This window comes from Limtongia smithiae (genome assembly GCF_038497785.1).
Source record: "Limtongia smithiae strain NRRL Y-17922 unplaced genomic scaffold V1518scaffold_3, whole genome shotgun sequence".
NCBI lineage: Eukaryota > Fungi > Ascomycota > Lipomycetes > Lipomycetales > Lipomycetaceae > Limtongia > Limtongia smithiae.
This window is the reverse complement of record NW_027117624.1, coordinates 370,505-395,957: the sequence shown is the minus strand read 5'-3', so window position 1 is coordinate 395,957 and position 25,453 is coordinate 370,505. Positions and strand designations below refer to the sequence as shown.

General features: G+C 49.0%; 15 protein-coding genes across 15 annotated transcripts; 7 read left to right on the top strand and 8 right to left on the bottom strand.

Annotated features, from left to right (window-relative positions):
* Positions 1-14: 14 nt before the first annotated feature.
* V1518DRAFT_413346 (spinocerebellar ataxia type 10 protein domain-containing protein) lies at positions 15-2,112 on the top strand. The gene is made up of 5 exons (XM_066903299.1): positions 15-652; positions 705-763; positions 834-1,047; positions 1,098-1,843; positions 1,899-2,112. Exons 1-5 carry the CDS (start codon positions 363-365, stop codon positions 2,078-2,080), a joined length of 1,491 nt encoding a protein of 496 aa, XP_066760642.1. The 5' UTR covers positions 15-362; the 3' UTR covers positions 2,081-2,112.
* V1518DRAFT_381797 (peptidase M24, structural domain-containing protein) lies at positions 2,084-3,936 on the bottom strand. The gene is made up of 3 exons (XM_066901655.1): positions 3,554-3,936; positions 2,735-3,488; positions 2,084-2,676 (listed from the first exon to the last, which is right to left on the bottom strand). Exons 1-3 carry the CDS (start codon positions 3,828-3,830, stop codon positions 2,118-2,120), a joined length of 1,590 nt encoding a protein of 529 aa, XP_066760641.1. The 5' UTR covers positions 3,831-3,936; the 3' UTR covers positions 2,084-2,117.
* Positions 3,937-6,690, bottom strand: V1518DRAFT_413339 (uncharacterized protein). The gene is made up of 6 exons (XM_066903298.1): positions 6,372-6,690; positions 6,144-6,296; positions 5,940-6,076; positions 5,840-5,878; positions 5,619-5,779; positions 3,937-5,561 (listed from the first exon to the last, which is right to left on the bottom strand). Exons 1-6 carry the CDS (start codon positions 6,422-6,424, stop codon positions 4,236-4,238), a joined length of 1,869 nt encoding a protein of 622 aa, XP_066760640.1. The 5' UTR covers positions 6,425-6,690; the 3' UTR covers positions 3,937-4,235.
* Positions 6,691-6,700: 10 nt separating this feature from the next.
* On the top strand, positions 6,701-7,360 carry V1518DRAFT_449065 (uncharacterized protein; the record flags this gene model as incomplete). Its single annotated transcript, XM_066906494.1, has 1 exon — positions 6,701-7,360. One exon carries the CDS (start codon positions 6,701-6,703, stop codon positions 7,358-7,360), a length of 660 nt encoding a protein of 219 aa, XP_066760639.1.
* V1518DRAFT_413332 (EF hand associated-domain-containing protein) lies at positions 7,338-10,037 on the bottom strand. The gene is made up of 8 exons (XM_066903297.1): positions 9,875-10,037; positions 9,800-9,815; positions 9,475-9,739; positions 9,155-9,419; positions 8,378-9,105; positions 8,200-8,319; positions 8,023-8,151; positions 7,338-7,965 (listed from the first exon to the last, which is right to left on the bottom strand). The coding sequence occupies exons 1-8, from the start codon at positions 9,912-9,914 to the stop codon at positions 7,621-7,623; spliced, it is 1,908 nt and encodes a 635-aa protein (XP_066760638.1). The 5' UTR covers positions 9,915-10,037; the 3' UTR covers positions 7,338-7,620.
* On the top strand, positions 9,966-11,378 carry V1518DRAFT_391865 (HD domain-containing protein). Its single transcript, XM_066901769.1, has 3 exons — positions 9,966-10,136; positions 10,203-10,667; positions 10,729-11,378. The coding sequence occupies exons 2-3, from the start codon at positions 10,298-10,300 to the stop codon at positions 11,094-11,096; spliced, it is 738 nt and encodes a 245-aa protein (XP_066760637.1). The 5' UTR covers positions 9,966-10,136; positions 10,203-10,297; the 3' UTR covers positions 11,097-11,378.
* Positions 11,273-13,848, bottom strand: V1518DRAFT_413328 (EAP30/Vps36 family-domain-containing protein). The gene is made up of 3 exons (XM_066903296.1): positions 13,436-13,848; positions 12,300-13,365; positions 11,273-12,247 (listed from the first exon to the last, which is right to left on the bottom strand). Exons 1-3 carry the CDS (start codon positions 13,537-13,539, stop codon positions 11,471-11,473), a joined length of 1,947 nt encoding a protein of 648 aa, XP_066760636.1. The 5' UTR covers positions 13,540-13,848; the 3' UTR covers positions 11,273-11,470.
* V1518DRAFT_198692 (EAP30/Vps36 family-domain-containing protein) lies at positions 13,593-15,665 on the top strand. Its single transcript, XM_066900887.1, has 2 exons — positions 13,593-13,903; positions 13,959-15,665. The coding sequence occupies exons 1-2, from the start codon at positions 13,800-13,802 to the stop codon at positions 15,568-15,570; spliced, it is 1,716 nt and encodes a 571-aa protein (XP_066760635.1). The 5' UTR covers positions 13,593-13,799; the 3' UTR covers positions 15,571-15,665.
* On the bottom strand, positions 15,469-16,199 carry V1518DRAFT_413326 (Mss4-like protein). Its single transcript, XM_066903295.1, has 2 exons — positions 15,992-16,199; positions 15,469-15,928 (listed from the first exon to the last, which is right to left on the bottom strand). Exons 1-2 carry the CDS (start codon positions 16,096-16,098, stop codon positions 15,622-15,624), a joined length of 414 nt encoding a protein of 137 aa, XP_066760634.1. The 5' UTR covers positions 16,099-16,199; the 3' UTR covers positions 15,469-15,621.
* Positions 16,200-17,053: 854 nt separating this feature from the next.
* On the top strand, positions 17,054-18,292 carry V1518DRAFT_413323 (uncharacterized protein). Its single transcript, XM_066903294.1, has 3 exons — positions 17,054-17,493; positions 17,546-17,637; positions 17,685-18,292. Exons 1-3 carry the CDS (start codon positions 17,199-17,201, stop codon positions 18,060-18,062), a joined length of 765 nt encoding a protein of 254 aa, XP_066760633.1. The 5' UTR covers positions 17,054-17,198; the 3' UTR covers positions 18,063-18,292.
* A 92-nt stretch (positions 18,293-18,384) lies between these two features.
* V1518DRAFT_413322 (nuclear pore complex assembly-domain-containing protein) lies at positions 18,385-19,719 on the top strand. The gene is made up of 4 exons (XM_066903293.1): positions 18,385-18,706; positions 18,760-18,983; positions 19,035-19,244; positions 19,309-19,719. The coding sequence occupies exons 1-4, from the start codon at positions 18,523-18,525 to the stop codon at positions 19,633-19,635; spliced, it is 945 nt and encodes a 314-aa protein (XP_066760632.1). The 5' UTR covers positions 18,385-18,522; the 3' UTR covers positions 19,636-19,719.
* Positions 19,588-20,696, bottom strand: V1518DRAFT_413319 (mitochondrial glycoprotein). The gene is made up of 2 exons (XM_066903292.1): positions 20,286-20,696; positions 19,588-20,223 (listed from the first exon to the last, which is right to left on the bottom strand). Exons 1-2 carry the CDS (start codon positions 20,630-20,632, stop codon positions 19,743-19,745), a joined length of 828 nt encoding a protein of 275 aa, XP_066760631.1. The 5' UTR covers positions 20,633-20,696; the 3' UTR covers positions 19,588-19,742.
* V1518DRAFT_413318 (uncharacterized protein) lies at positions 20,674-21,838 on the top strand. The gene is made up of 2 exons (XM_066903291.1): positions 20,674-21,011; positions 21,066-21,838. Exons 1-2 carry the CDS (start codon positions 20,814-20,816, stop codon positions 21,756-21,758), a joined length of 891 nt encoding a protein of 296 aa, XP_066760630.1. The 5' UTR covers positions 20,674-20,813; the 3' UTR covers positions 21,759-21,838.
* V1518DRAFT_413317 (uncharacterized protein) lies at positions 21,749-23,464 on the bottom strand. The gene has a single exon (XM_066903290.1). It carries the CDS (start codon positions 23,283-23,285, stop codon positions 21,933-21,935), a length of 1,353 nt encoding a protein of 450 aa, XP_066760629.1. The 5' UTR covers positions 23,286-23,464; the 3' UTR covers positions 21,749-21,932.
* Positions 23,465-25,428, bottom strand: V1518DRAFT_413315 (NADP-dependent oxidoreductase domain-containing protein). Its single transcript, XM_066903289.1, has 4 exons — positions 25,002-25,428; positions 24,579-24,944; positions 24,362-24,516; positions 23,465-24,303 (listed from the first exon to the last, which is right to left on the bottom strand). Exons 2-4 carry the CDS (start codon positions 24,939-24,941, stop codon positions 23,691-23,693), a joined length of 1,131 nt encoding a protein of 376 aa, XP_066760628.1. The 5' UTR covers positions 24,942-24,944; positions 25,002-25,428; the 3' UTR covers positions 23,465-23,690.
* Between the last annotated feature and the right edge of the window lie 25 nt (positions 25,429-25,453).

Below are 25,453 nucleotides of genomic sequence, written 5' to 3'. Positions count from 1 at the left end.
CTAAGTCTTGTGCTTAACCTGATGGCGCCTGTCCCAACTCCCAATCCAGATTTAACGGTTAATCGATAATCGTGGCGCCTGCGGCTCAGGGGAGGAGTATTGGGCAGTTACCTGTCGCGACCACAGTTCTACCCGCTCGCGATAGTTGGGCGACAGTCCGCTAATCACGTCTCCCTACCATTTAACGTCGGTAATCAGCCACGTGACTATGTTGCAGATCAAGCTCTGCGCGGTCAGCGGTACAAACCGGTACGCACATTTTCTTGCTCTCGATTGCAGACTTAAGATGGAGGAAGCTACCAATTTTCTACGCTCGCTGAGTGCGACAGCCAGAAGTGTAACTGAAGAACAATTGAGGTTTGATGAAGCTTACGCACTATTGCAAAAGATTGTCCAAGATCGTAACATCAGGTAACGACACATCCTCCCCAACTCCGCGAGTTCGTGATTGCTCACTCAGTCCTAGACAAGAACTAGGCCGGAGCGAGGGCTCATGGGCGGCTCTTCATAGTATTTTGCACTCATTTCATAAACTATCCGGCGAGTTAGCAGCAAATGGAGAACAGTGGAAACGCGTAACTACAATTCTACGAACGACTCTCTCATTCGTGATGAATCTCCTTGCGACAGGTAGCGGAGCTCAAGCACACGCGTAGGTCCAATACGAATCTTGACATACATAACGTTCGCTCGCTCACAATCAGCTACGAATACGTATTTGATGATATACTTCGGATATTGGAGAGTCCTAGTGTCGTATCAGGTATGTGGATGATATTGATAATATCAACACGCGGTGATTCACACGCAGGTGCTAACCGATTGTGTTACAGAACTCCTTACGACATCGTGTTTTCGCATTCTCATCAATCTAACTGCTGCGAATGAGAGCCTCAAGGCTGTTGTATTCACCGAATTTCTTGAGTATTACAACACACGGCTACCATTACTGCGAGATATTCTTGACCGTGCGCAACAGGATGAACCGGGAATTTCAGCAACGCTAATATTTGTTGTTGGGTCTATATCTACATCTAGTGTTCGAGGGTATGTACGATGACATAACTGAGGTCACATATTCTGCTAACGCTGTATAGGAAACTTCTGTTAGACTCACGATCAGGAAGGATGCTGCTTAACGATATGCTGGACATGGCCGATACCTGGTTTCATGAGTCAATCAAGGCTACAGACACATATACCTCTACCCCATTTGATCTATCGTATAGTATCATTGAATCGCTAATTTTGCACTCTCTTCTACCTACTGCATTCGACGTGTGCGGGGCGCCGGATGTTGTTCCGTGCGAGCGACAGCTCGTGCTCATCAAGTTCTTAGAAGCGTTTTTAGACCGTCCGAGCACGCAGACCAGCACAATCAAATCTTCCGTTCTGATTGAGCTCTCAAATTTTTTATACACCACGCTGTTCATGTCGCTATGCAAACCTTTGACAGTACAATGCATGACGAAAAAGATAGCGAACGATGCCTTCACGACGCGCATGTCCGATTTTACCAACGTCGTACTGAAATGCATCATGCCTCTTGTTCTCATGTCAAAAGACATACGCGAAGTATTTATACAATTTGGCGCCGTGACGGAGCTTGTTGATCTTCTGGCACAGGCAGACCGGCTTGTGCCGCGGCGGACGCTGAAATCTGTGGACACAGATATGGCGGAAGACGATATACAGTCATTCGAGTTTCCAAATATGAAAATGAGAATTGTCAGCATTCTCACGATTCTGATCGAAAAAAATGCATATGCCCAAGATCAAGTGCGCCACTGCGGAGGGCTGTCGACCATTCTCACGCAATGCAATATTGACGACAACAACCCATGTACGCTCCAGTTTCGATCACCCTGTTTAAATTTTAGCTAACTTTTGTGCTGCAGTTATTCGGGAATTCTCAATTTTATGCATCAAGAACCTCCTGGACAATAATCCCGAGAACCAAGCGTTCGTTGCGAGTCTGGAAGCGCGCGAAGCGGTTTCGTCAGATGCATTACTCGAAGCCGGTTACGAAACCGAGATTATCGACGGAAAAATAGCACTGAAACAGCTACAGCCGCGCTGACGACAACTATATATGGTTGGAATATATTTACCTATATTTACAAATATGCACCGTAGTCAGAAAATTTCTGCGCTGCCTCTTCGACGTCTGCAATTTCCTTCGCTGCCGACGAAGAAATAACAACTGGCGTACTGTTGTCCACAAAGACGTTGTCTTCGATGCGAATGCCAATGCCCCAAAAATGCTTTGGAAACCGAGGGTCACCCCACGGCACGTAAATACCGGGTTCGATCGTGATCACGTTGCCATTACGTAGCAGTTGTCGTCGCGATAGCATTGGGCAGTCGTGCACATCAAGTCCAAGATGGTGTCCAATATAGTGTGGGTACAGAATCGTCCTTATGTCGTACGGCGACACCGTGAATCCGATGTTGCGGAGTTCGGTGACAAAGTAGTCTTCGCTTGCGCGGTGGATCGACTCGAGCGACGACGCTGTCGTGGATAGCTTGATGCAAGCTTCTTGCACGTTCAAGATAGCTTGGTAGAGATCTCGTTGTGGACCGGTAAATTTTCCGTTAACCGGCCACGCTCGCGATATATCAGCGCAATACCCTCCGTATTGACCACCAGCATCGATTAGCACCATTTCTCCGTCCCTAAAGGTATTAAAATTAGACGATTTTTATAAGCGCGTACGGTAAAGATCAGACTTACGTCAAAACATCGTCGTTTCTTGTGTAATGGATTCCCAGCGCGTTCTTTCCACCAGCAACAACAGGAACGTATGCTGATTTTTCACATCCGCCGACACGAAACTTGAAGTCAAGGTACGCAAATAAATCCGACTCTCTCTTCCAACGGGTCCCGTACGCGTCTGTGATTGCCCGACCGGATATGAGCCCCGCTGTCTGCATGACTGCGAGCTCCGAGTCGGACTTGATAGCGCGCAGATCCTGAACCAGCGACGTGAGCCCGCGTATCGCTTTGTTGTGGTGTTTGACGACCTCGAGAATCTGTGCTGCTGAGCTCTTCTGCTGTCCCGCACTAGGATGCATGTGGGCGTGTGGGGGGATGTCAAAGTACACGGACGACGACCGCGCGACGATTTGCTTGAGAAAGACCCGAAGATCTGCAATGTCGCCGGCCTCGTCCGCGTTGAACACGTCAATCGCGCCCTGCACGCCAGTTCGTGGGCCTTCCCAGAGCTCCTTCCGTTCGTCCTTTGGCTGCACAAACATATGAAACACGAAGTCATCATCCTCAAGCTTCTCGATTGCAATTACAGCCAACGGCTCGTTGAAACCCGAGAGATAGAAAAAGTCTGGGTTCTGGTGAAACTCGTAAAACACTGCACCCGACCTGTACTTGATCTCACTGCCAACTAATATAGCCACCCCGCCAGTGGGCAACTTTGCCGCCAACTTGCTCCGTCGCGTATGGTACTCCAGTGCCGTAATTCCTGGTGTAACTTTCAAAAAAGTCAGGTCAATTCAACTTCATATAGCTGCCTCAAGATAATTCAAGCGCACTTACGTTCGCCAGCTTCCAGCATATGTGGTCGTGTCTCGTGCGTCGGTTGTCCAAACCCAGCCTGCACCTCTTCCGTCGCATATCCTCGGCTGTGGAGACAGTATCTCTTGGTCGTCGCTCGCAGATTGACGTTTCGTTCGTGCCGGAGCTTAGCACAGCTCATCGATGCCGGCGTGGATTTTGATGTCGAGACGTTCCTTCGGACTGACTTCATGAGACCGGCAAACGCACTTCTTCCTTTCGCCGAGCATCGGAAACTGCGCTGGAAACCCTGAAACATTATGGAGGATGTACTTCAATGTCTCCACTGATCGAACTTGAATCGAGCTAGCTCGACACGGATCGAGCCAGCAGGGCCAAAATTCGGTGTTCTCACAAAAGTTAGACGTACAAGCATGAAACTATGATACTCCTCCCCATTTTTAGCTACACTACAGTCGTTAACCGGAGAGTCATAAATTTGGTGTCATAACAACTTTCGTATATACCCCGTCCTCATCATGATCTGACGGAGCCTACATGACCTGACAACAGCAAGTTACAAGGAACAACCACAGAACACACGAACAATCCCTACGCCAAAATGAACAATGAAAGGAACAAAGGACAAAAGTGCGACAAAAAGTGAGAAGTATGATTCGTGGTAAGATTGATGATATGGGGTGCTGCAATGCAAGAAAAATCATTACTTGTTAAGGGCCTTGAGCCGCCTTGCAGCATCGTCAAAAAAGTGAGAGCGTGACCTTGTTCCTCCCATTCCGTTCAACTGAACGGCCGAATGGCTGCGAGAGATCGGCGCGGCCGGTGAAGAAGTGCGCGAAGAACTTGACGAATTGGAGTTGCTGTTAATGCGACGGCTCGTTCTTGGTGGCAGCATGGAAGTATTGCCAGTGCTTCCGTTGTCAGAGTCTTGATATGATGGCAGTCCCGCCGGCACGTCTTCAGGCATTGGGTTGCGTAATGCGGTAGAATACGAAGGAACCCGAGATAACATCGCCATGTTGAGAATATCCTCTTCACCACCAGCAGCGGACGATATGACAGGAGACTCCAATGGGGAGACGCCACGCGATACATGGGCATTCGTCGGTCTATCGAACCCATACGATCCGACTACTGGGGTAGTAGCAGGGTTCCCGCTACCATCGTCGGTCGTAGGTACCGGAAGTGGCGTCATGGCTCCCAATGGAGTAACGGTTCCGGAATGATGGCGCGATGGAAAATAAGAGTCTGAACCAAGAGAGCTTGGAGCTCCAGCAGGTGACGGAAGGTTATCTCCATTCGTCTGGCTGAGGGCCAAGGCGCTCAGCCCGGCCTGCAACTGAGCCCGTTGCTGTTCTAGAGACAATGCACTACCCATAGCCTCTAGATTCTCACCCGAATTGCGGCGGCTGCGTGCGTAAGGTGTACTGGCACCGCTTGCGCTGGGCGTGTTCCATCCTGACGTCGTCACGTCTTCCCATAGTCTATCGTAAATGTGATCATTGTAAGTCGGTGGGGCGTTCTCGATATCAGCATTTAGTGGCTGCAAAACAATGTCTTGAGTGCCGTCGTTGACCGGAACATTTGGCGAAATGAACAACGACACAGGCAAGGACGCACGTAATTCTGATACGTGGCCATCCGGATTCCGAAGACTGACTGCAAATTTCAGCTTGTGTCGAACTTCAATAAACCCGGGAATGCCGCAGTCCTGGGTGCATTTTGTAAGGCTCGGTGGGATTTTGAACAACTCCTTGATGTCCCAGATATCCTCGGGGAGCTCGTCTTCTGGTACCTCGCGCGCTGGGATCACAATCTGTGCAACGGTTCTCACGCCTGCATGTCCAGGGCCGTGGGGAATATGAAGTGTGTAGTACTCCTTGAGCACGATGACAATCTGACCTAGCTTGAGCCCTTTTAGCAGCGGTTGAAGTAGTAGATGAACTGGCGTCGCAGATCCGATTGGAACCGCCTTCGATGGTATGCTGATCGAGTAGTCAACCTTATTCGGCCAAACGTTTTCTATAGACTGCACACATGTTAGTTTTACGAAGCTATTTAGTGGAATACAGATAAGCAGACATACCATGGTTTGTGACAGCTCTAGAGCCTCGGGGCCAAGAGTCCGAACGATGCGAATATGCTTCTTTCTAATCAAGTTGTTTGCGAAACGCCCGCGTTCGACGACAGCTTTCATCTTGTACACGACGGATCCTCCATCCAGTCCCTCGACTGATTCAGAGAGCGCTATCGTACATATGATTAGCCGACGGACATAAGGAAGCACAGAAATGCAACACAACATACATCCAGGCAAGACTATTTCGAATGGATATTCATAATTTCCTATTCAAGTTGTAAGCTCTGTTGCATCCAAGTCGGGTCAGATCAGTGGGCTTATGCATACCTTGTCCCACTGTGTGAACCGTGTTCTTTGCTCCCTCGAGAAACTCCAGGAAATTCCAAGTGTGTTCGTAGATAACTTTCTCATATCGATTGTTACGCTGTGTGAGACCGCGTGGACTCTGGATAGTTTCCTGCCAACTTGTTTTCGGAAGAGGGTTAGCACGTGCGTACGAGCGGGACGCCTATCCGAAGACCAAGAACGTACTTCATTCGGACGGTTCCATATAGTCGTAATGAGATCTTCTTGACTGAGACGGATTCGATCAGAGAGATGACAACGGCGCCTTTGAGAACAAGCCCGGCAGACTCGTCTGGGGTGCCTCGGAGAACGATCACATCGCGGTCAGCCGAGTACAGCCTGAGCGAAACAATGGGTCAGATCTGAAGAGCGAAGGAGAAGATCGGCACGCCAGCTCAAGAAAGGAAGATATACCGGATGTCGAAAAAAGACAGAGAGCTGCTGGTTCGTTGTAGGATGTTCATCATGTGTGTGTCTTTGCGACAGAAGGCACAGACGGAAACGGTGAAATATTCACTAAGGCACACGCCCGGGGCCTCGAGCACTTTCGCGGCGCGATCTTCGGGCCAAGACAGGACCGTCGCTCGGCGGACTGCGTGCGATCGTCAGGCAGCAGAACCGCAAGGAGACACGAGAGAGAAGGTCAAGGAGGACACGGTGCCGGAGAGGGACGCCAGGGTTATAGAGAATCAGAAGAACGACTGACTGCGAGCCCACTTAGGCTTCCGAAATCGCAGGTTAGCATGGCCTGCGCGAGCGCACCCGGAACAGCAACACAAGCGGCGCGGGCACGTGCGTTTGGGTGTCAAATGCCGCGGCGCAGCAGACCTGCAGCCGCAAACGCGCAAGCGCAGCGCAGATGCGCCGAGGACGCCGCCGCGTGGCGCCCCCACCAGAGCACCTGTGATCGGTGGGGTAGTTCAGGTGGACCACGAGCTCAGCAGCCACGGCCGGTGACTCTACAAACTGGCGGGCGGGCTGTGGTCGGTCGCCTCCTCGCACTTCCAGGTCGCCGCTGCCGCAGCGCTGCCCATCGTCGGTCGCGCCAGCGCGGGCTGATAAGGAAGAGGGCTCAGCGCACAGTGCCAGCTATCCAGGAAACGCTCCGCCGGACTGTTGGAATGCGCGGAGAAGGTAAAATAGCCCTGGCGCTGCGCTTTCAGGGCGGCTCCGGGCGCAACGCAAGCCCGCGATGCCTGCCGGATGCAGCAGTACACCGCGGTGCAAACAGCACGCGCGCCGCTGAGACGGGGCCGGCTGCTTCCATCCGCGCCGCCGATGGAACGAGAGTCGTGAGCAGCGCCGGTGCCAGCCGACACCGTCTGGGCGGACGGATCGCTCTTCCTTTTCCCACCGGCCCTGCTGATGCCGCCGCATTCCCTGCGTGGCGATTTTATTTATAGCAGCAGCAAGTGCTGTGCTATTTGAACGGCTCTCGAGATGCGCGAGATGAGGTTGATCCACGCTGCAAAATAATCGCATGGTCCATGCTTGCGGATTTATTTTGATCCGTGCGTCTCCCGGACTCCTGCCTGCCGGGCCCCGGGCCAGCCGTCTGGCCCCTCCGCGTACGCACAGTCTAGTAGCTCTGTGCCGCCATGCAATTGGCAATCAGAGATTATGTACAACGGACTTGCAGAGACAAAAGTAACAGAAGAAATGTCTAGGACATCTCTCTCACCGCCCCAGACCGTACCATCCATGCCACAGCACCAACCAGCGCTGTGATCGAGCCAAGTGCGATCGCGATCGGCACCACTGGACTTTCCTTCTGCTCAGGTTCTAACACAGGGGTCGCCGTGCTCGGGTTCTGGGCCGCCTCTGCAAGTAGCACAAATAACTCTGCCATTGTCGGCATCCAGATCGAGCTCACATGGATCGGTGTGGACAGCCCGATGTCTCTTGTGTACGCGTCTGGTTGCATGTCGGAGCGTTGTTGCTGTTTGTCAAGATCGGCCTTGAGAGCGGCAAAAACGACGGGCAGGCGGTCGAGCTGTTTATACTTACTCTACTTAGTGTGTTAGCTCTGCAGTCTGTGGTGTCAGCCATAATCGCAAATAACTACCCTCAGCTCTACAATGTGCTGAAAACTGTCCGGATTCGACGAGTCGTACACATAGCATATCACGTCGCACTCGTTCAGCTTTGCTGGATTATCCAAGACCGCCGGCTCTAGCTCGCCCAGTTCCTCCAACTATCGCCGTCAGTCGAGTATCGAACAAACAACACTGTGAGTGCTCACAATCATGTAACACTGCTTCCCGCCCTGCGTTTCAACGGAATTAACGGCAATTCGCGGCTTTATAGTAGGTACGTAGAGAGGATAAAATGGACGATTTAGAAAGCGGTCAAGCATAGCGCTCTGTCATGATGATTGTTAGCACAAGTCGCAGACAAGTAATGCAAATCTGCAAACTGACCTTGCCAGAATCATGTGCACCGAGCACATAGCAGCTGAATACGTTTCGGTCAACCTTGCCGACCCGCGGTCTAGTATTCCTGCGTCGCCGCGGTCGTGTGATCTTCAGAGCGTCCGTCGTGCTGCCTTTATCTGACCCTTCGAACCCCAGCCAGGCTAGATAGGCAAGAGTAGTCTTGTGATCATGAAAGGTTGTCATACTCCACTGCGCCAGCCATCCTTGCAGTGTCACGTAGCCTTCCTCGTTGCAGATGGTAGTTCTCGGAAACTGCGACTTCACCCATGACGTCGGTATACCAGGGGTGGGGGCAAAGAGAGCATTCAATTCCACAGAGTTAAGACCACCATCATTGTCCTTGTCAAAAATGAGAAAGAGATCAACGAAAAAGCGGTATCCGATTGGACTGAGTTCGACACTCGATGATTGCGGTACATCAAACCGGGGATATAGAAACTTGTCGCTCAGAGACAAGCTGTCCGTGTAGTGAAATGACCGTAAAATGCTCCATGTGGTCTCGTGTCGGCCCTTTAGTGCAAAGATCTTGTTCAGCGCAAGAAATCCAGCTTGAGATATGCCCTCCTCTGTGACGGTTCCTGAGTCTGCTTTATCGATAATGGATTTCATTTCCTGCAGATCAAAGGGATCCAGTGTTTTGTCAAAGCATTTTTGTTGTAGATCGTTCATTTCTTTGTCGTTTAGGAAGCCGTCCTGATCCCTATCGCATAAAACTAGCATGATTGTTAGATCAGCAGAAGCACAAGCAACTGGGTGACTCACAGAAAATGCGCTGCAGGGCAGCTTTTGCCGGTGCCTTAAGGCTCTGCTCCTTGGAGTCAAATAGTGGCGCAATAGGATACACGACAGCTTTTTGGCATAGATAAATAGCCTGGTTGACGTTATAGTGCTCCATTGCACTGGTTCGAATGCATGATTCGATTTCTTTGAATTCCTCCATAATGGGAATCATTTCGTCGAGAATGACTTCGGCCGAATCCATATCTAATAACAGGTCGCATTTGTTTGCACATAGTACGACCGGAACCTGTGCGGGAGTGTTAGTGGATGCAAACTACGGATCAAGGCAGTATAACACGAACATTGACACCCAATGAGCGAAAGTATGGTAGCCAGAATAATGTAACTCGTTCTGAAGTGTAGTGATCTGAATATACAAGTAATATCACGTTCGCCCGACGGATCTCACGATTGAGCGACTGTCGATCCTGCGGCTGGGAAGAGGTGTCGACGATGGTCATCGTCATGCTGTTTGCTACGGAGAGAAACTCGGCGGGTATAGACACAGGAGGAAGAACGGGTTGGAGATTAGGTACAAAGGTTTCTTTGATAAAAGAGGTAATAATACTGAAAGAGGGACTGTGAGTGATCCGAGTATACAGAGTCGAGACTCATGGCGGTGTATACCTTGATTTGCCGACGCCTATTGAAAGATGTCAGCCTGGGGCCTTACGGGTGAAAGAAGCGACAATAAAAGCAAACCTTCGTCGCCGCAGAGGACGAGTCGTACGTCGGAAGACATATTTCGTTACAAGTCGAAGGTGTCGTTGAGCTCGACACGGGGCAGTGGTACTGTACGTTTTGTTACTGCCGGAACAAGAAGGTTGGGAGCGACCAGCCCTGCAAGTCGAACTAAAGCGCCCACAGACCCTGGACACTCCGGACCCCCCCCCCTCGTTAGCATAAAATTTAGTAGCCACAACAATTATCAACGGAGAGGCGAAGGGAGAAGAAAAGTACCAGGGTACGTAAGGATCAGGAGAGAAACATAATGAGTTATCTGCTACTAAAACTGCGACGGAGAAATTAGATCCAACCTTCGTACGCGGTAGACTAAAATTCCTACGAACAGGACCCGCAGCCTAGACTATTCCGCTTTGTCCATCAGTGCTCGGCAGCTGTACAATGGCTCCATTGCAATCTTTTGACGAGAGCGCTCTCACTCCTGCCACGACCCCCAGCGCAACCGAATGGCAGCCGAGTCTTGTTCTTCCCGCTCGGATCCTTGCACTTCCCTCGCCGCTGTCATTTTTTTGCATTCTGAGGTTTTTAAAGACACAAAAACGTACAGGGTGGCTTGATAAAGGAATTGCAAATGCTGAGACAATCTCGGATCATATGTATCGCATGGCGGTGATGTGTTTGCTCGCAGGAGACCAGCCCGGTTTAGAAGGCGTAGCGCTGGATGCACAAAAGTGCGCAATCATTGCGATTGTGCATGATCTTGCCGAGGCAATTGTCGGAGATCTCACTCCTTGTGACCAAGTTCCGCAGGGTAAGCCGTTTAGATGATATTCATTTCGTGCTATATCCTCCTCATTAACACATCTGCGCAGACGAGAAGCACCGCCGTGAACGAATATCAATGCTCTTTCTCTCCGACCTTATACGCCCACATAACCCACGCGGTGCTGAAATTCTTTACGAGTCTTACATTGCATACGAGACAGGCTCTTCTCCAGAGGCGCGGTTTGTCAAGGAGATCGACAAGTTCGAGTTCATTCTGCAGTCCGCTGAGTACCTAGACGACATTGCGCATGGTGGCGAGGTGAAGGCGGATGGGTTGGACGAATTTTACAATAGCAGTGATGCGCGGAAAAAGATCAAAACGCCAGTGATTAAGACGTGGTTGAGCCAGCTTGACGAGACTTTTGCTACAACCAAATCATTTGCGACGCTGGCAGAAGCTAACGGCAGTAAATGAGCGATAGAAGTTATGTAAAAATTGCAACGATACGAGCTATGATAATTCTACTTTTCTGTACAGCTAATAATCATCTTCTTTGTGCAAAGCGCCGTACAGAACTGGGTTGATCAAGGATGTTGACAAAAGACACTCAAATACGAGCGTATCACATGATAAATTAAGGGGTCGTGTGTCCCATGGACGACTTGCATGTCAAACTAGCCATCTAAGCACAAATGTTGATCATAAAAATCACGGACTTTGGTTCTTGACGTCTCAAAGTCTGCGATTCTACTGAGATTGTAACACCAACTATAAAAATCTCGAACAAGTAGAGCGCCGTATTATGCAAAACTATTTAACATCCTTTACTTCCCCAACATGTATGTAAGTTACAGCAGACTCTCGGACCTATTGACAGAAACCAGTGATCGCTGCTTCATGATACCGTTATCTTTGCCAACGTCTATCAGGTCCTCAGACGTAGATACTACAGCAAAATCAATACCTGTGCTGATATCCTCCTGAAACACATCCTTCTTCCAATCCCACGCATATGTCGCTAATATGTCAATGAAATATCTCGTGCCTTCAATAGCCGCATCTGACACCAGTTTGCCTTGTTCCACGGCATTCTGCAGCTCTTCAACACAAACACCAAAACTCCAGCCAAAATTGCTGCTCACATCTTCGGCGGTCACACCATCTTGCTCGCCAAATTCCTTCTTCTGCTGATCTCGCACAAACTGAACCAATCTGTTCGCAATAACGTCGTCGTTTTTCGCAGTTTCCTGGATAACAAGCAGCCCGCTCTTAAATTGTCGAACACGGAACGGCAAATTTAACTTCTCAAAATATGAACAAGCGCTGCGCAGGTCCTTCGGCGATACTAATGAAATTCCACGTGCGCGATTATATAGTGCAAACAAGTCGAGTAGTGGCACTATTCCTCCTTCGGACTCCAGAACTCCGCCGACTAAAAATTCCGCAAGTTGCCGCGCCAGCTCCGCAAAATATATTTCATCATTGCCGCCGCCAGCCATTTCCTTTGTGACAATTGGCGAAGATAAACTTAGAGCATTCGATGACTCTCGAAGTGCACGACGCGCCTCTTCTGGTACTCCTGGGGACGATGCAAGGCGAGTTGCAAAACTCTCAGCAAGGCCAATCTAGCAAGCAGTTAGTACGGATCGAAAATCCTAAGAGAGCCAAAATACGCACCAAATCCTTAGCCTTCTTCATTAGCGACTGTAAGTCATCAATCGATCCTAGCAGCATCTGACCTTGCTCTCGCTCCTTAATATTCAATCTTTGTAATCCGTGAATGCCAAAACTTGGTGTAACTTCAATTTTCGGCTGCTCCTTAGGCTCCGGCTCTGGGATGTCGCGTTTGCTGCTTGCTGTGACGGTAAAAGGCAGATTCTTTAACCTATTCATATTCTTAAGCCATGTACGGTCTGTAATAACGGCCTTTAGCCGTTCAAAAAATTCTTTATCACCGCCGCCTCTGAAACTTATTCGAACATAAGTGGGAACATCTGAGCCGCCTCCATAGCGCCAGCGAGAAGATGAACCATTTGCGCCGCGAATTGAAAACGGAAGATAAGAATCTGTACGGACGGCACTTTTATCTAAAATATAATCTGCTGGATTGAAATTCCGGAGTACTGCGCCACATAACTCACACCTCCGCATTGCAGAGTTATTTAAGAAGGTGCACTTCTGACAAGGTATTTCGTCATCAGTGTCCAGACCGGACGAAATAGAGGTAGAATCATCAGTCACGCCAGCAGAAGAAGCATTGTTGGCCGCTAAAGCATCATCAATTAACTTTTCCGACGGTTTGACGCCGCAAGTTGCACATGGAGGTACTGGAGATAATCCTATCCGATAGTTTGACGGTAACTTATTAGAAAATGAGCATATCGGACAAATCCAGGTCACAAGCGATAGTAAGCCGACAATAGAAGAAGGTGAACTCAAGCTCCCGCCATTATTTCCTGTAGTGCCGGGTAAAGATGCCGATGAGCCATTCGGGGAAGAAGAGCTGGAGGAATTGAGAGCAGAGGACGATGCAGAATACAATGAGGACTGCATAGACGAATCCTCAAAATTCACGGTAATCTTTGGTGAAGACTTGAGAAAGCGGGCCGCGTACTCAACAGATTTCACATCTGGCAGGTTAATAGCGACGGACTTCGTGAGAGGTGAATCAATGTCGACGTAGCATATTCTGTGAGATGTAAGATATAAACGTCCGTTCTGATATTCTTGCAACCTCGTAAGACTAAATATGTTTTTTCGCATTAACTCATTAAGCTCTTAACATTATAGTGTCAATTTTGGTTTAAACTTGCCCTTCATAAAGCCCAACGCTGTTCTGTACGAGAATGTCGGTCTCATCAACAAAGAGCACCGGACGGTGCGCTGCCGTAAGATCAATTAGGCTCCAAAATCGCATTGCCAAACTAGCGTAGTCGCTCGCGTAAACTGTATAAGCAAGATATGTCCATGGAAACGCCTGGTTCCACCTCTAAGAAGAGCTGGTGATCAACATTATGTACGAGACAGGGCCACGGCCTAGTCCCGGCGTATTGAGTTGTTCGCGATGGCGGAGTATCACGTGCTGGCATCTTGAATGACCGCTAAGCCCATCATCATCTTGAGAGTACCTTTGCAGTTATACTCTTGGGTCTTCTGCTCCACCCTTTGCTGCATTCGATGCTCTTCTGGACGCAGATTGATCTCACATCAGCACGACGCCCAGTTTTACTCCCACACGAAGTCGACATTTACGTTCAAGACGGTGTTGGACTTTACGAAGGGTACGTTAATTTAGCTATGAAGACGACTCATCGCGTTATCCTAACAGGCGAGCAGACAGTACAAGATAGATGGATATCAGCACGGTCGAATATACCTCACGACGCACCGCGTATGCTATGTCGATAATGCTCGTGCTGCAACACATTCGGTTGCGATAGAGTTGGCACACGTTACTCGCGTGCAGTTTTCACCTGGTTTCCTGCGGTCCTCTCCAAAGATTGCTCTCTATTTCTCGCCAGTACGGCACGGAATAGTGTCGCATTCCGCGCCTGCAACACCGCAGCCAGCTACAAACACCATTGAACGCAATACTACACTAACATGGATATGCCCTATATGCTCGTTCTCAAATGCTATCAAGCTCAACGATGCAGAGCATGCTCCTCCGTCGCCTTGTCTGACTTGCGGTATTCGTCCTCCTGCATCATTGATAAAGGATGCTATTGTTTCATACCAGTCTGAGCAGCACGTTAGTCACTCATACCCAAAGCCGCTTCCTGTTGATGTTAAAGTCGCAGATGGATTTCCTTGTCCTCGGTGTACGTTCGTGAATCATCCCTCTCTGCATTACTGTGAAATGTGTGGCGCGAATCTTGTCTCTTCTAGTGTGCCTCCTGCTTTATTAGACGAAGTCATGAGGGATCTTGTACTTGATGGTCGTTCTTCTCCTGGTCCGGTGCACAAATCAACAGACAACGTCGAAGAGATTACTTGCGTCAAAATCAGTTTTCGTTCAGGAGGTGACAAAGTTTTTTTGGAAAAGCTGAAGTTTGTGCTACAAGAACGGGAATGGGCATCCGCCAAACACAAAGACAGAGCGCATACGGGAAGTATACCTACGGATGCGAGTAAACATTCATATAGATATCGACCTCAGAGCAACGAGTACACTCCCAAATTTGGTATTCATGGTCTTCAGCGACAAGGCGCACGAAACCGAGAGCACACCATTGAACTGATGACGTCTCTGTCTGATCTTGAATCTCTTATGAGCAAGGCTAAGGAGATGGTTGGTCTGGCTGAATCATTTGCGTCACGATTGTCCAATGCTCCCGGTGTACCAGAAGAAGCACGTAAAGCACTGCTGCAATCATCTGAAGCATTATCCCTGTCATCGCCAATCGTGACTCGTGAAATGGCCGGCGCTGGTACCGCGAATACATTTTATGCTGAATTGGCCCGACAGCTTGCAGAATTTCTAGATAATGGAGTTCTATCACGCGAAGGCGGAATTTTGACGTTATTTGATTTATATGCGCTGTATAATCGCGCTCGAGGTATTGATTTAATTTCCCCAAAGGATTTCTCACACGCCTGTGGTATGTTTGAGAGTTTGCGTCTGCCATTTCGATTACGAAAATTCAGATCTGGCGTGATCGTCATACAGGAGGCATACTATTCAGACGAGACTGTTTGCAAGATGATCATAGGCTTTATTCGGCAAAAGGAGACTCTGCAAGATATACGTTCTCATAAAGTTGGAGTTACGGCGCAAGATTTGAATCAACAATTTGGCTGGAGCGTTATGGTAGCAGTCGGCGAACTCCAAACTGCAGAATTAAGCGGGAAGCTCTGTAGCGACTTGTCGATCGAGGGAGCAAGATTTTACGAGAATTTATTTGCTGGATACGAATGGAACTGGAGAACAGAAGTATTCGGCGATTAGCTTGCTCTCACTACTATTTCTGAGTAATATACTAAACGAGGTGCAAAACATTTAATCGAGAGATTGGAATGCCGAGACTCCTCCAAGCCAGGAGAATTTGTTCTTCTCATACACGCAGAGAGCCGGGACCGCTTCTTCCTTAAACCAAGGCTCCTTAAGCGTGGATGCAATAACGATTGTGAGACCGGCCATGGGGACGTTTTTGCGGTACATGTTCACGCCGCACTCGGAGCAGAACGTACAAGGGACTGGGTTACCAGAGGCGCCAGCATATGCCCACGTCTTGAGCTTATCAGCACCCTTGGTGATCGTGTACTTGGCGTCAGCCACAGGGAACACCGGACAGAAGGTACCATAACTATCATCGTTGTTAGCAATGCGACTGAGTGCAGAGATCAAGACTATCAAGAGCGAGACTTACCGGAGCTTGCACTCGTCGCAGTGGCAGACAATGGCCTTGGTCGCATCCTCGATTTCGACCTCCGCCGTAACAGCACCGCAATCGCAGGAACAAGTGTAAGTCGGCATTACTGATGATATCGATATGGCGATAGGAGCTGGGTTGATATATGCTGCGATGAAAATGGAACGTCGCAACTTGAGAGGATCGACCCGTATTTATTATGTCGAGCTGACTTAAGCTAATGGTCACTTTCGCCTATCGTTTAAGCCGCAGGCCCTAGTGACATCAAAGCCTTCCCAAAACCTTGATCGGAACGGAAGCGCTCGGCGATACCCCGCTTTGAGCAAGGGGCTATGCTATTGACCGTCGCAGATGTCATCGTGAATATATTTGGAACAAATATTAGATCTCTAATGACATATGCTGCTGCGCATTTCAAAAGTACAGTAAACCAAAAAAACACGAAAGCAAAATTTCAGGCGTCTAAAACAAAAAGTGCCTCCTAACGGAGTCGAACCGTTGACCTCAGCATATCGTACTCACAATACAAGTGCTGCGCTCTACCAACTAAGCTAAAGAGGCGCTATCAAAAAAAAACTTTGTGTAGTCTGTCATACTACAAATTTAATACATCACGTGCGATACCATTATTGCTTAGTGTTATTTATTTCACTATTTTCATGAATTTGTAGTCGATTCGTAGAAGATTTCTAAATGATTAATAGGGCTTGAATCGGACTTTCATTTACCTTATTATGCAGACTGGTCGGAAGATCTACATATGTCAGCTTGAACCTCGCGAATGACATGCTATCTCTATACTAATTATTATTGAAAGCATAGCTCTTTAATAAAAGTACTCTCTGATCCTAATGCTGAGCTTCACTTCTGTACTTAGAAGATTATATCCAATTTGGCACCCTAACATTGACGTAGTTTGCGGTGATCGCGTGCTGGCCGCCCATGCAGCGGTACGATGTAGCCTCTCGAACGTAATTTGAGCAACCTCGGAGACACGGGACCGCTCAAGCGTTGGGACAAACGCTCCGTGTTGAGCCGCACAGTCGCCATCAAGCTGAACATTGAACTTTTCTTGAGGCACGCCAGCAGCACTCAATATGCCGCGTGAATTAACAAGACCGACGTTTTCGAAATAGTGATCCAGGAGTTTATCGCTTGAAATTTATTCCTCTTTTGAAGACCTGAAATCGTTGTAAGATTCTGGATGATGGGTGCAGCACTGTCAAAGTCAGGGCGCCGATATCCGTCCGCCGCAGCTCGCGCCTTGGAGCATATGGAACCTCCACCTCATACTGCGGTTGAACCCGAGGCGATTGAAAGTCTGATCAAAACGGCAGATAGTGGTGCAAAGTTTGGAAATTCACATCCATCGGCCCCCGAAAGTGACGACAACGCTGCAGAGAACACCGCCCCACACACCGAAGTCACGAACATAGTCACGAACAATGCGGTAGCGAGCGACCGCGACGACCTAGGGTTACAGGATTTTACCGTTCCAAGTACGGAGAACTTTGTTTTAGAGGTCGATGCATCAATTACTGACTGGGCCAGGTGCTAGTCGCGGTTCACCTCTGGATCAAATGCTGCGACAGCTCGGACCAGTGAACATTACAGGCTCTATCACTGAGTCAAATCATATACAAGTATGTTTATGAACATTTGGCAGTGTGGTTAATACTAACACGAACAGTTAAATCCCGTGGCTCGTATGTTTGAGGTTCGCAATGCTGTCGCCGCTCGCGGAGATCAAGAACAGGCGGATATGAATCTACGACGAATGTTATTTTCGGCCTCGGAAATCGCTGAGATGCTGGATCTGGCGAAGCAGGGGTGGACAAAGAAGCAACTAGAAGACCACTTTCATTTGGATAAGACGGTATTACAGAAACTAGGAAACGCTTTTGCGACCTTCGAACGACCGATTCAAAGTGACCACATCGACAACCCGCAAGGTGGCTTGGACGAAATCGCTGAAAGCACAGCTTCGAAAGAGGTGATTGACGACTTTGATATTTTAATGAGACATGGCGAGCGATCTAGTGATACTAATAATCCGCAAAGTCGATGAATGCGGACTGTATTGTGATATCTGGCCGGCGTTTACTGCTATATACGAGAACATCTAAGCGGATCGCAACCTGAACTGCATAATTGTACATATGGATCAACAATACATACCTGCATAATTGTCTGGAGACTCATCTGCAGAAGCAGAACGACTTAATATTGTAGGCTGTTCTAACAGAGTTCTCAGTTTTGGTAGCATTGAATAGACTTAAAGAACAATGTCGATATTAATCCTGAGCTTGTTTGCCAGACATCATTGCATTAATAGGTCCGCGTGTACTGCAAGACTCGGAGATCAATTTGAAAAGCTGAGCGTAGAGCTGTTCGATGTAGCGCGCCCCCAAACCGATGAGCGATACACGCGACTCGATGATCCCAATCTCCCAGTAGCCGCAGCAAGCATGGGTTCACCAAACCCACCATAGCGCTCTACATAAAACAAGACGAGACATTTCAACGACATGAACAACACTAATCAGCAGCAAGATGAAGCTACCGAGACGGGGGATTTGAGTAGCCTGTTTCCCGAATCATCATATCCATATACGAGAGAGCGTGTGGAAGCTATCAAAGATTCTCGACGGAAGCTTGACGATAGGCTCTTCTTTGACCTGCTCGCAACAGATGTCGCGTCTATCTCAGACGGTATGTTAGCATGCCAAATCTTCTTATATGTACAAAGATTTAATGGAATTTAGCGCAAGATCTCTATCCGCCTAGCGACCAGAGAGCAATTGAAGATCTGGCCTACCGAATTGCAAATGCCCCGGTGGATACGTTGAAGAAACACTGCATGCTGTATTATTTACAACTGGATTACAATGCCGACAATGCCAAACGTTACAGTGAGAGTGTAATGCTACCAGATGCTTACCGACGATATATCGATGGCGTATACGCACTTGATAAGTTCGAATTTACAGTGAGCTCGCTGTGCAGGTTGAACCACTGAGCCATTCTCTAACAAATATAGATTGCATTGAAGCATTTGACGTACCCGGCCGTGCGCCTCACATATACAGCGAAGATATTAGACACTTTCTTGCGGTATGCAAACGAAGGAGCTAGGGTCGTGAGAATATACGTGGCATGCACGAACGCAGTACTAGAGACTCGCGAAGCTATGATCACGTATATACACGCTCTATCTCGTCTATCACTTCTTTCCGCACTAAAGTTTGTTGTAAGTCTTATATTTTTGAGTACAAGAATTTGCGTCAATTACTGATGTACTGAAAAATGATTAGCGATCTGCTCCCGAGGAGGTGGTGGACGAGTTTTTGATCATGCTTGTGGATTTCGCACTAGCAGCATCGCCTTCCAACGCGTTTCAAATTGCGAACTTGCCACTCACTCTACAAGAAGAACACGTTGTTCTTGCGCATTTAAAGGCGAATCCTGATTACGCAAATATCCGAATCGTTCGCGAACTTCATAGAGGACATATCGCAGGCGCCCAAGCTGCGGCTGCTTCGCGTGGGTTACAACATAAAATTTCAACGGGAACGCGAAGAAAAGTTCAATGGGCACAATTGGCAACAGCCTTGCGCGTCGATCCAGCAAATATATTATAGATGCGATGAGATAATGAATTCATAGAGTGTTGAGGAGATTATTATATACAAGGTAAAGGGGAAGTACTGCTGCGGCTCATTTAACTGCAAGCATCGCCAATCGCCATCTAAGCGCTGATAAAAGTCTTCAGGTTCTTCAGCGAGCCAAGATAAAGCTTAGCTTCCGTCATCCGTGCATACTCTGAGACAAACGACGCGAGTGAATCGTTCACGCCGTACGTGGCAATGTACTTGTAGACCGACTCCTGTACCCTCTCATCGAGGTCATCGAAGGGAGGTCCCCAGTATTTCAGCTTCTTCTTCAACTCATCCTCCGGTTGTTCCGACTTCGCCAGTGTAGGATCGGAAAAGAAAGACAACTGGTCAATAACCAGAGAGTTCTCCTGGAAAGTCAAGTCGGCGTACAAAGTACCGACATCAGGCTTCGTGAAGTACAACTTTCCGGGAACACTCGCATCGCCTTCCATATCACCGGGAAACTCGTCATCCTCCTCCTCCTTCTCGTGCTCAAACTCTTCGTCCATCTCGGGATCGAAATCGCCGCCGTAACCATCGTGCAGCTCCGATGGAGTGAACTTGATGATGATCCTATAGATGATATGAATTAGCACAAGCTGAAAAATCCAGAATGTGCAGCACTAGGATCTTACTCTGCGTCATTCTCCATGGTCTTCTTCAACACGACCAAGTCCTGATCTGCTTCTCCCTCAACAATCTCGAATCCACAGTCCTTCAAAATACTGTCAAGATATTCGGGCAAAGAGTCCCATTCCTTCTCTTTAATCTGATCAACCTCATACTTGATCTCCTCCGAAAGCACGTTCGCCAGCGCGGCCTGGGGGTTGACCGGAGCAGCCGGCCGACGAGCCACCTTGTTCTTGGCTTGCGCGATCGCAGTGTACGCAAATGATCGCGCATACACACGTGATGACGCGGCAATGGCAGGCCGCGCAATAAAAGAGCGAGTAAGGGAGCGGGCAAAAACGCGAGACGCCATGTTTGGAAACCGGTGCGATCGATGATTGCTGGAGAAGTGCAGGAAATTTGAAGAAAACTGCAACTCCCAGAAAAATCTTTGGAGCAGTTGGGACTTCACGCGAAACACGTGCAGCTCAGACTTCCGAGGACGGGCGCGGCGACACAGACGACCTCGACACGCACAACATCACAAGGCGCAGATGAGGGAGTCAGGATCTCCTTACGTGCGGGTTCCCGCGGTGGTGAAGACGCTGTTTGACGCATTTCCATTGAAACTATACCCCGCAGCGCCACTTCCCAACACCACTGCAGGCGCAACCTCGGACAACCGAATGGCGACTGTGTTTGTGGAATCAGCGTCCGAAACGTCTATATATCCAGAGTCAATTCGTCTGATTGTAAGTGGAATTTATATACGTGCATGTTGGTTTTGGACATTGACCTTATTTTAGACTTTGCTCAAAATGGCGAAGGTGTATCAAAATGTGTCTGTCGTCGAGGCCTCCGTTCATTCTGCTCCAGAAACGGAGTCATTACCTTACATATACCGAGCTAAACAGCACAAACTCGGCATGAAGCTACCGAGAGCGATCCCTTCCGATGGTCCTGTATTTTTGAGTTTTCTATCAGCCGTATCCTCGTCAGGCGTTGCAACCTACAACGAAGCTAGGGATGCTCCATACCTTGCACTCGTTGATGTAGATTTGCGACATGCGTTTCTCTTCACAGTATATCATATTCCCGAAAATTACAGGCGCTTCGTGGTTCCGATGCACGCTGCATTGTCGGGCAAAGTACTAGCAGAGACTTTGGCCTCGTCCGCGCGGAAGAAAGCACGGGAAGTCCTGGAGAAGAGCATTGGAACGACTGACGTGATGAATCCAGCTGTTCAAGAATCTATTTACGATAGCGCAGAATCCGCTCTTGACGCTTTGCAAGATCTATTAACAGAGTCTGACGGCATGTACTTGTCTGGAACTGACACGCCAGGCGTCGTCGACGCTGCATTATTTTCATATCTATGGCCTTCACTACAGCTTGGATTCACAGACCAAGGAAACCCAGCACGATTGTATGATATGGTTCAAGGCCGTAAGCTGCTCGTCGAATACGTTGAAAGTATAAGACGATCTTGTAATTTATAATGTCATTTCATTCGTCATTCTGATGTAACTTGTACATAGCTGTTACTGATCGCATCCCATCAAAAAATAGACTTGCCATAGCTGTTTTCAAAATCCCAAAATAAAAGCGCATGTTGCCACTTTAACGCGTCTGCCTTCCTAAGCCGTTACGTCGAATACTCCGCCCGTCATGATTTAGATGTTTAGAGGCCGAAGAACATTTTTTTCGCATTGCTTGTCTGATCGTCGTAAATTTCGATACTTGTGGTGAGAACCAGTCTTTGGGTGTCTAGTAGCCACTTTATGAGATTCTGAAGAGTTCGTGTCAGTTTGTAAGTTAGATTCATCGAGAGCTATATGCTCCGGTATAGATGCCGGAAGAGCAGTAGCGGAGTCGTAAAACCGATTCACGCCAAAATCTTCTTCTTCGCCGGAAGAAATTTCACCAAAAATATCTCCTAAATATCCCACGTTACGTGCGGAACCTTCTTCGTCAATGTAGCAAATGCCAATGCTTGACTGCAACGACTGTTGCTGCTGCGCCAGTACGGAACGAGAAACTGATTCGTGTATGTGAGCACGCGCGATCAAAGAGGGTGATAAATTTTCCGTATTCACAGCCGGAGGCGACTTCACAGATGCAGAATCATATGTGTCTCTATCCCCATGAGATCTGTGCGACCTTTTTGGCTCCGTCTGATATTCATGACTTGAATGAAGCTCTCGTCCGTATCGACATTCCGCTTTCTCGTTATAATCATGTGGATGTACTTGTGCACTCGTAAGATCTTCGGTTCCGTATAAAGCCATAATATAATTACGTGATTCTTCCGCCTTGGCCTCACTGCTGTGCTTCTTGCTTTTGCCTCTCTTTGCTTTCATCTTAGGTTTTGGAATGTTGCTGACGCTAGGTTCTGCGACTTTCCAAAATGAAGAGCTGCTGGCTCCCGAATATGGTGTGGATATTGAGGAGCCTGGCTTGGACATGTTGCTTTGTCGTAGATCGCTCGATGTACGCCCCGACATTATCGATGCTGTTGATTGATATACGTTGCCTTGATAGAGATCCTGGTGCTGCTCCTCAATTGTCCGCTTAACAACACCGGTGGCGAGCTTGCGGCGGCGATTTAATATGTCCGTAGACTGCTCTGAAGATCTGGAAGACGGAGCACGATTCTCTTGTCGCGGCTTCTGCCGTGACGCCATAGACGTCGAAGAGAACAAGGACGTCACCGAAGTTGTCATATTTCGCGGCTGCTGATAGAAGGATGACTGAGACCTTGAGTCTGCAATGTAATCCTCAGACATGACCGGACCATCGCCGTGGTCGGCGACTGTCGACGCAGTCGAGATGGACGATACTCGGTGCGCTGGTCGCAAACGCGAAATAGAGACCGACCGGAATAATGAGAACAAGCTTGTAGAGCTATCAGTCCGCCGAAGATTTGGTGAAGTTAGATCTTCCGGCTGTGAAATCTGCTGGTCGTGACCGTGGTGACCGGTGAGCGCGTCTCGGATACTAATGCGACTGTGGCTGCGAGTAAACATTTGGCTCGGAGACTAAAGAGTTGGCAAGAGAAGTTCAGGCAAGAAGGCGGCAGCCCTAGAAGAAAATTCTCTGGCAGTAGACGAAGGAAACTCCAGTGTGACGGTTGAGACTAGAGAGCGTTTCAAGATTGTGGGAGGTTGGGAGAATAACCTGCTATCGCGGCACAGAGGTCTCTGTTTATTTGTTGTGTAAGTGTGACGCGTTGCAGCGCGTAGCGATCGCGGCAACGCGCCGCACACAGAGTGGCGGAGATCGGCCCTATGCTCCAAATCGGGCGCATGAAGCACGCCCAAACCGGCCTATTTCACTCTCGTTTTGCACGAGTCTCTAATGTACGAAGCCACAATAGCATGTCATATTTAGCTAACAATAGTCGTAACCTCGTATCTCCTTAACTGACCTACTCAAGCCCATAGCAGTGCCTCATGATGTGAGTTGTAGCGACCGCCACGAACCTCAATCTTCTGCAGGATGTCTCCGATGTCCTTGAATTCTTCGTCAGTGAGAGGATCGATCTTCGCAAAATTCTCTTGGACACGCTCAATCTTCGTCGCACCGGGAATTGGAATTATTGTAAGACCAGGAATTTTCTCCTCGTGTTTCTTGATCCACGCGAGCGCGAACTGCGCCGGCGTGACGCCCTTGACTTTGGCGAGGTTTTCAACCTCGTGGAGGAGCTTGATATTAAGACCGAAGTTTTCCTCCGAGAAGCGGTCAAAGTGAAGGCGCATGTCATTAGGAGGCAGATCCGCGCGCGACTTGATCTGTCCCGTCAGGAAACCACGACCAAGCGGCGAGTACGCAATAACAGGAATACCCAGTTCTGCGCAAGTCTCCAAAACCCCGTTCGACAGAGCCTCGACGGAGTACATCGAGTACTCGATCTCCACTGCACTGATCTTGGCGACCGCCGCAGCGCGACGAATGGTCGCTGCACCAACCTCAGACAGTGAGATACCGCCAACTTTACCCTCCGCGATCAGCTCGGTGAGTGCCTTCATCGTGGTCTCAATCGGACTGCACCAGTGTTAGTGACACCAGATCTGCCACATGAAGCAACATATTAATGACGTACACTTTAGGATCAACGCGCGCAGCCTCGAAAATGTCGAGCTTCTTGGCATCGCCCAGGCAGCTGATGACATTCTCCACACTCGTGCGAATTCCCTCCGGGCTGCTGTCAGGCTGGAACGTCGTCAGGTTCATGCCACCCTTAACGGAAAGTACGGTCTGCGGAAAAACTCGTTGTTAGCCACCTCGCACCGAAATTCGGCGGAACATAACGCACTAGCCTTGTCAGCATATTCAGGGTATTTCTCAAAAAAGCGCCTGACGTATTTTAGATTGAGTGTTCTGTCCTCGTTGGCGTAAAACTCTCCGCTATTGATGAAGTTGGCCCCGAGGTCAATTGCTTCCTTCATGACCTTGAAAGCCTCCTCCTCGGGAAGCACCACTGGGCGCCATGTAAAGCCCATAAGGCCGAATCCGAGGGGACCGACAGGAATTCCGGTGATTTCGCACATACTTCTAAGGTCTAACCAGCGAAACGGAGTCGTGATTGCGAAAGTGTGGAGGGCGGTTGCCGTCTTATCAGGTCGCACAACAAGTTCCGGAAGATAACGTAGTGGCCGGTCACTGACTCTCTGCGAGCACATAGGCTACTCTTTAAGAGTCTGCACACACGCCGAGGAGTTGCTGACAATTGAATGACTTACTATGTGGGTCGTTTACAATGGTCTTATTTTGTATTTGCACAGAGCCTCAAGGGAACAGTGGCTAAGGTGGAGATAACCAGCGGACACAGCGACGGAGATAAATCCGTTGCGGAGCCTGTGTCAGCGGCGAGCAGGGCTGAAGTTCCTTTCACCGACGAGCGAGGCTGAAGCCTGTGGCATCGGCGGTTCGGGGATGACTGTCAGCCTGGGGGCACATGTGGCATAGTTTGACGATGATCTTCGTTTGTATCAGGAACCGGAGCACGCCCACTTGAGGAGAGTCATGTGGAGTGGTGCCGCCAAGTCCCGGAATCCGGAAGATCGATCTGCGGCGCGATGACATGTCTGACACGGCCGGCGAAGAAATCGGCGGAATTTTTGGCGAGTTCTGTCCTGAATATAGAGCCCCAGAATGGTTTGCGTGCGCAGCTCAGGCGGCTTGGACTAAACCG

What these genes read in the sequence shown, in the direction of transcription:
- V1518DRAFT_413323 (XM_066903294.1), top strand. Translation starts at nt 17,199, where the DNA reads ATGATGGGTGCAGCACTGTCAAAGTCAGGGCGCCGATATCCGTCCGCC. An exon ending in ACAGGATTTTACCGTTCCAA is followed by an intron (nt 17,494 to 17,545) that starts GTACGGAGAACT and finishes TGACTGGGCCAG; the next exon opens with GTGCTAGTCGCGGTTCACCT. An exon ending in CTGAGTCAAATCATATACAA is followed by an intron (nt 17,638 to 17,684) that starts GTATGTTTATGA and finishes TAACACGAACAG; the next exon opens with TTAAATCCCGTGGCTCGTAT.
- V1518DRAFT_413328 (XM_066903296.1), bottom strand. Translation starts at nt 13,539, where the DNA reads ATGCGATTTTGGAGCCTAATTGATCTTACGGCAGCGCACCGTCCGGTG. An exon ending in AGCGTTGGGCTTTATGAAGG is followed by an intron (nt 13,366 to 13,435) that starts GCAAGTTTAAAC and finishes AAACATATTTAG; the next exon opens with TCTTACGAGGTTGCAAGAAT. An exon ending in TGAAGAAGGCTAAGGATTTG is followed by an intron (nt 12,248 to 12,299) that starts GTGCGTATTTTG and finishes ACTGCTTGCTAG; the next exon opens with ATTGGCCTTGCTGAGAGTTT.
- V1518DRAFT_413322 (XM_066903293.1), top strand. Translation starts at nt 18,523, where the DNA reads ATGAACAACACTAATCAGCAGCAAGATGAAGCTACCGAGACGGGGGAT. An exon ending in TGTCGCGTCTATCTCAGACG is followed by an intron (nt 18,707 to 18,759) that starts GTATGTTAGCAT and finishes AATGGAATTTAG; the next exon opens with CGCAAGATCTCTATCCGCCT. An exon ending in TTTCCGCACTAAAGTTTGTT is followed by an intron (nt 19,245 to 19,308) that starts GTAAGTCTTATA and finishes AAAAATGATTAG; the next exon opens with CGATCTGCTCCCGAGGAGGT.
- V1518DRAFT_413319 (XM_066903292.1), bottom strand. Translation starts at nt 20,632, where the DNA reads ATGGCGTCTCGCGTTTTTGCCCGCTCCCTTACTCGCTCTTTTATTGCG. An exon ending in ACCATGGAGAATGACGCAGA is followed by an intron (nt 20,224 to 20,285) that starts GTAAGATCCTAG and finishes TATCATCTATAG; the next exon opens with GATCATCATCAAGTTCACTC.
- V1518DRAFT_413332 (XM_066903297.1), bottom strand. Translation starts at nt 9,914, where the DNA reads ATGTCTTCCGACGTACGACTCGTCCTCTGCGGCGACGAAG. An exon ending in TGCCCTGCAGCGCATTTTCT is followed by an intron (nt 9,106 to 9,154) that starts GTGAGTCACCCA and finishes CAATCATGCTAG; the next exon opens with TTTTATGCGATAGGGATCAG. An exon ending in GGAAGCAGTGTTACATGATT is followed by an intron (nt 8,152 to 8,199) that starts GTGAGCACTCAC and finishes TGACGGCGATAG; the next exon opens with TTGGAGGAACTGGGCGAGCT.
- V1518DRAFT_413317 (XM_066903290.1), bottom strand. Translation starts at nt 23,285, where the DNA reads ATGTTTACTCGCAGCCACAGTCGCATTAGTATCCGAGACGCGCTCACC.
- V1518DRAFT_413315 (XM_066903289.1), bottom strand. Translation starts at nt 24,941, where the DNA reads ATGTGCTCGCAGAGAGTCAGTGACCGGCCACTACGTTATCTTCCGGAA. An exon ending in ACCCTGAATATGCTGACAAG is followed by an intron (nt 24,517 to 24,578) that starts GCTAGTGCGTTA and finishes GTTTTTCCGCAG; the next exon opens with ACCGTACTTTCCGTTAAGGG. An exon ending in GCGCGCGTTGATCCTAAAGT is followed by an intron (nt 24,304 to 24,361) that starts GTACGTCATTAA and finishes ACACTGGTGCAG; the next exon opens with TCCGATTGAGACCACGATGA.
- V1518DRAFT_198692 (XM_066900887.1), top strand. Translation starts at nt 13,800, where the DNA reads ATGCTCTTCTGGACGCAGATTGATCTCACATCAGCACGACGCCCAGTT. An exon ending in GGTGTTGGACTTTACGAAGG is followed by an intron (nt 13,904 to 13,958) that starts GTACGTTAATTT and finishes ACAGGCGAGCAG; the next exon opens with ACAGTACAAGATAGATGGAT.
- V1518DRAFT_381797 (XM_066901655.1), bottom strand. Translation starts at nt 3,830, where the DNA reads ATGTTTCAGGGTTTCCAGCGCAGTTTCCGATGCTCGGCGAAAGGAAGA. An exon ending in TATGCTGGAAGCTGGCGAAC is followed by an intron (nt 3,489 to 3,553) that starts GTAAGTGCGCTT and finishes CTTTTTTGAAAG; the next exon opens with TTACACCAGGAATTACGGCA. An exon ending in AGAAACGACGATGTTTTGAC is followed by an intron (nt 2,677 to 2,734) that starts GTAAGTCTGATC and finishes TAATACCTTTAG; the next exon opens with GGACGGAGAAATGGTGCTAA.
- V1518DRAFT_413318 (XM_066903291.1), top strand. Translation starts at nt 20,814, where the DNA reads ATGAGGGAGTCAGGATCTCCTTACGTGCGGGTTCCCGCGGTGGTGAAG. An exon ending in CAGAGTCAATTCGTCTGATT is followed by an intron (nt 21,012 to 21,065) that starts GTAAGTGGAATT and finishes ACCTTATTTTAG; the next exon opens with ACTTTGCTCAAAATGGCGAA.
- V1518DRAFT_413346 (XM_066903299.1), top strand. Translation starts at nt 363, where the DNA reads ATGAAGCTTACGCACTATTGCAAAAGATTGTCCAAGATCGTAACATCA. An exon ending in TCTACATCTAGTGTTCGAGG is followed by an intron (nt 1,048 to 1,097) that starts GTATGTACGATG and finishes AACGCTGTATAG; the next exon opens with GAAACTTCTGTTAGACTCAC. An exon ending in TATTGACGACAACAACCCAT is followed by an intron (nt 1,844 to 1,898) that starts GTACGCTCCAGT and finishes TTTGTGCTGCAG; the next exon opens with TTATTCGGGAATTCTCAATT.
- V1518DRAFT_391865 (XM_066901769.1), top strand. Translation starts at nt 10,298, where the DNA reads ATGGCTCCATTGCAATCTTTTGACGAGAGCGCTCTCACTCCTGCCACG. An exon ending in TTGTGACCAAGTTCCGCAGG is followed by an intron (nt 10,668 to 10,728) that starts GTAAGCCGTTTA and finishes ACATCTGCGCAG; the next exon opens with ACGAGAAGCACCGCCGTGAA.
- V1518DRAFT_413326 (XM_066903295.1), bottom strand. Translation starts at nt 16,098, where the DNA reads ATGCCGACTTACACTTGTTCCTGCGATTGCGGTGCTGTTACGGCGGAG. An exon ending in TGCGACGAGTGCAAGCTCCG is followed by an intron (nt 15,929 to 15,991) that starts GTAAGTCTCGCT and finishes CAACGATGATAG; the next exon opens with TTATGGTACCTTCTGTCCGG.
- V1518DRAFT_413339 (XM_066903298.1), bottom strand. Translation starts at nt 6,424, where the DNA reads ATGATGAACATCCTACAACGAACCAGCAGCTCTCTGTCTTTTTTCGAC. An exon ending in TATGGAACCGTCCGAATGAA is followed by an intron (nt 6,077 to 6,143) that starts GTACGTTCTTGG and finishes TCCGAAAACAAG; the next exon opens with TTGGCAGGAAACTATCCAGA. An exon ending in TAGAGCTGTCACAAACCATG is followed by an intron (nt 5,562 to 5,618) that starts GTATGTCTGCTT and finishes ACATGTGTGCAG; the next exon opens with TCTATAGAAAACGTTTGGCC.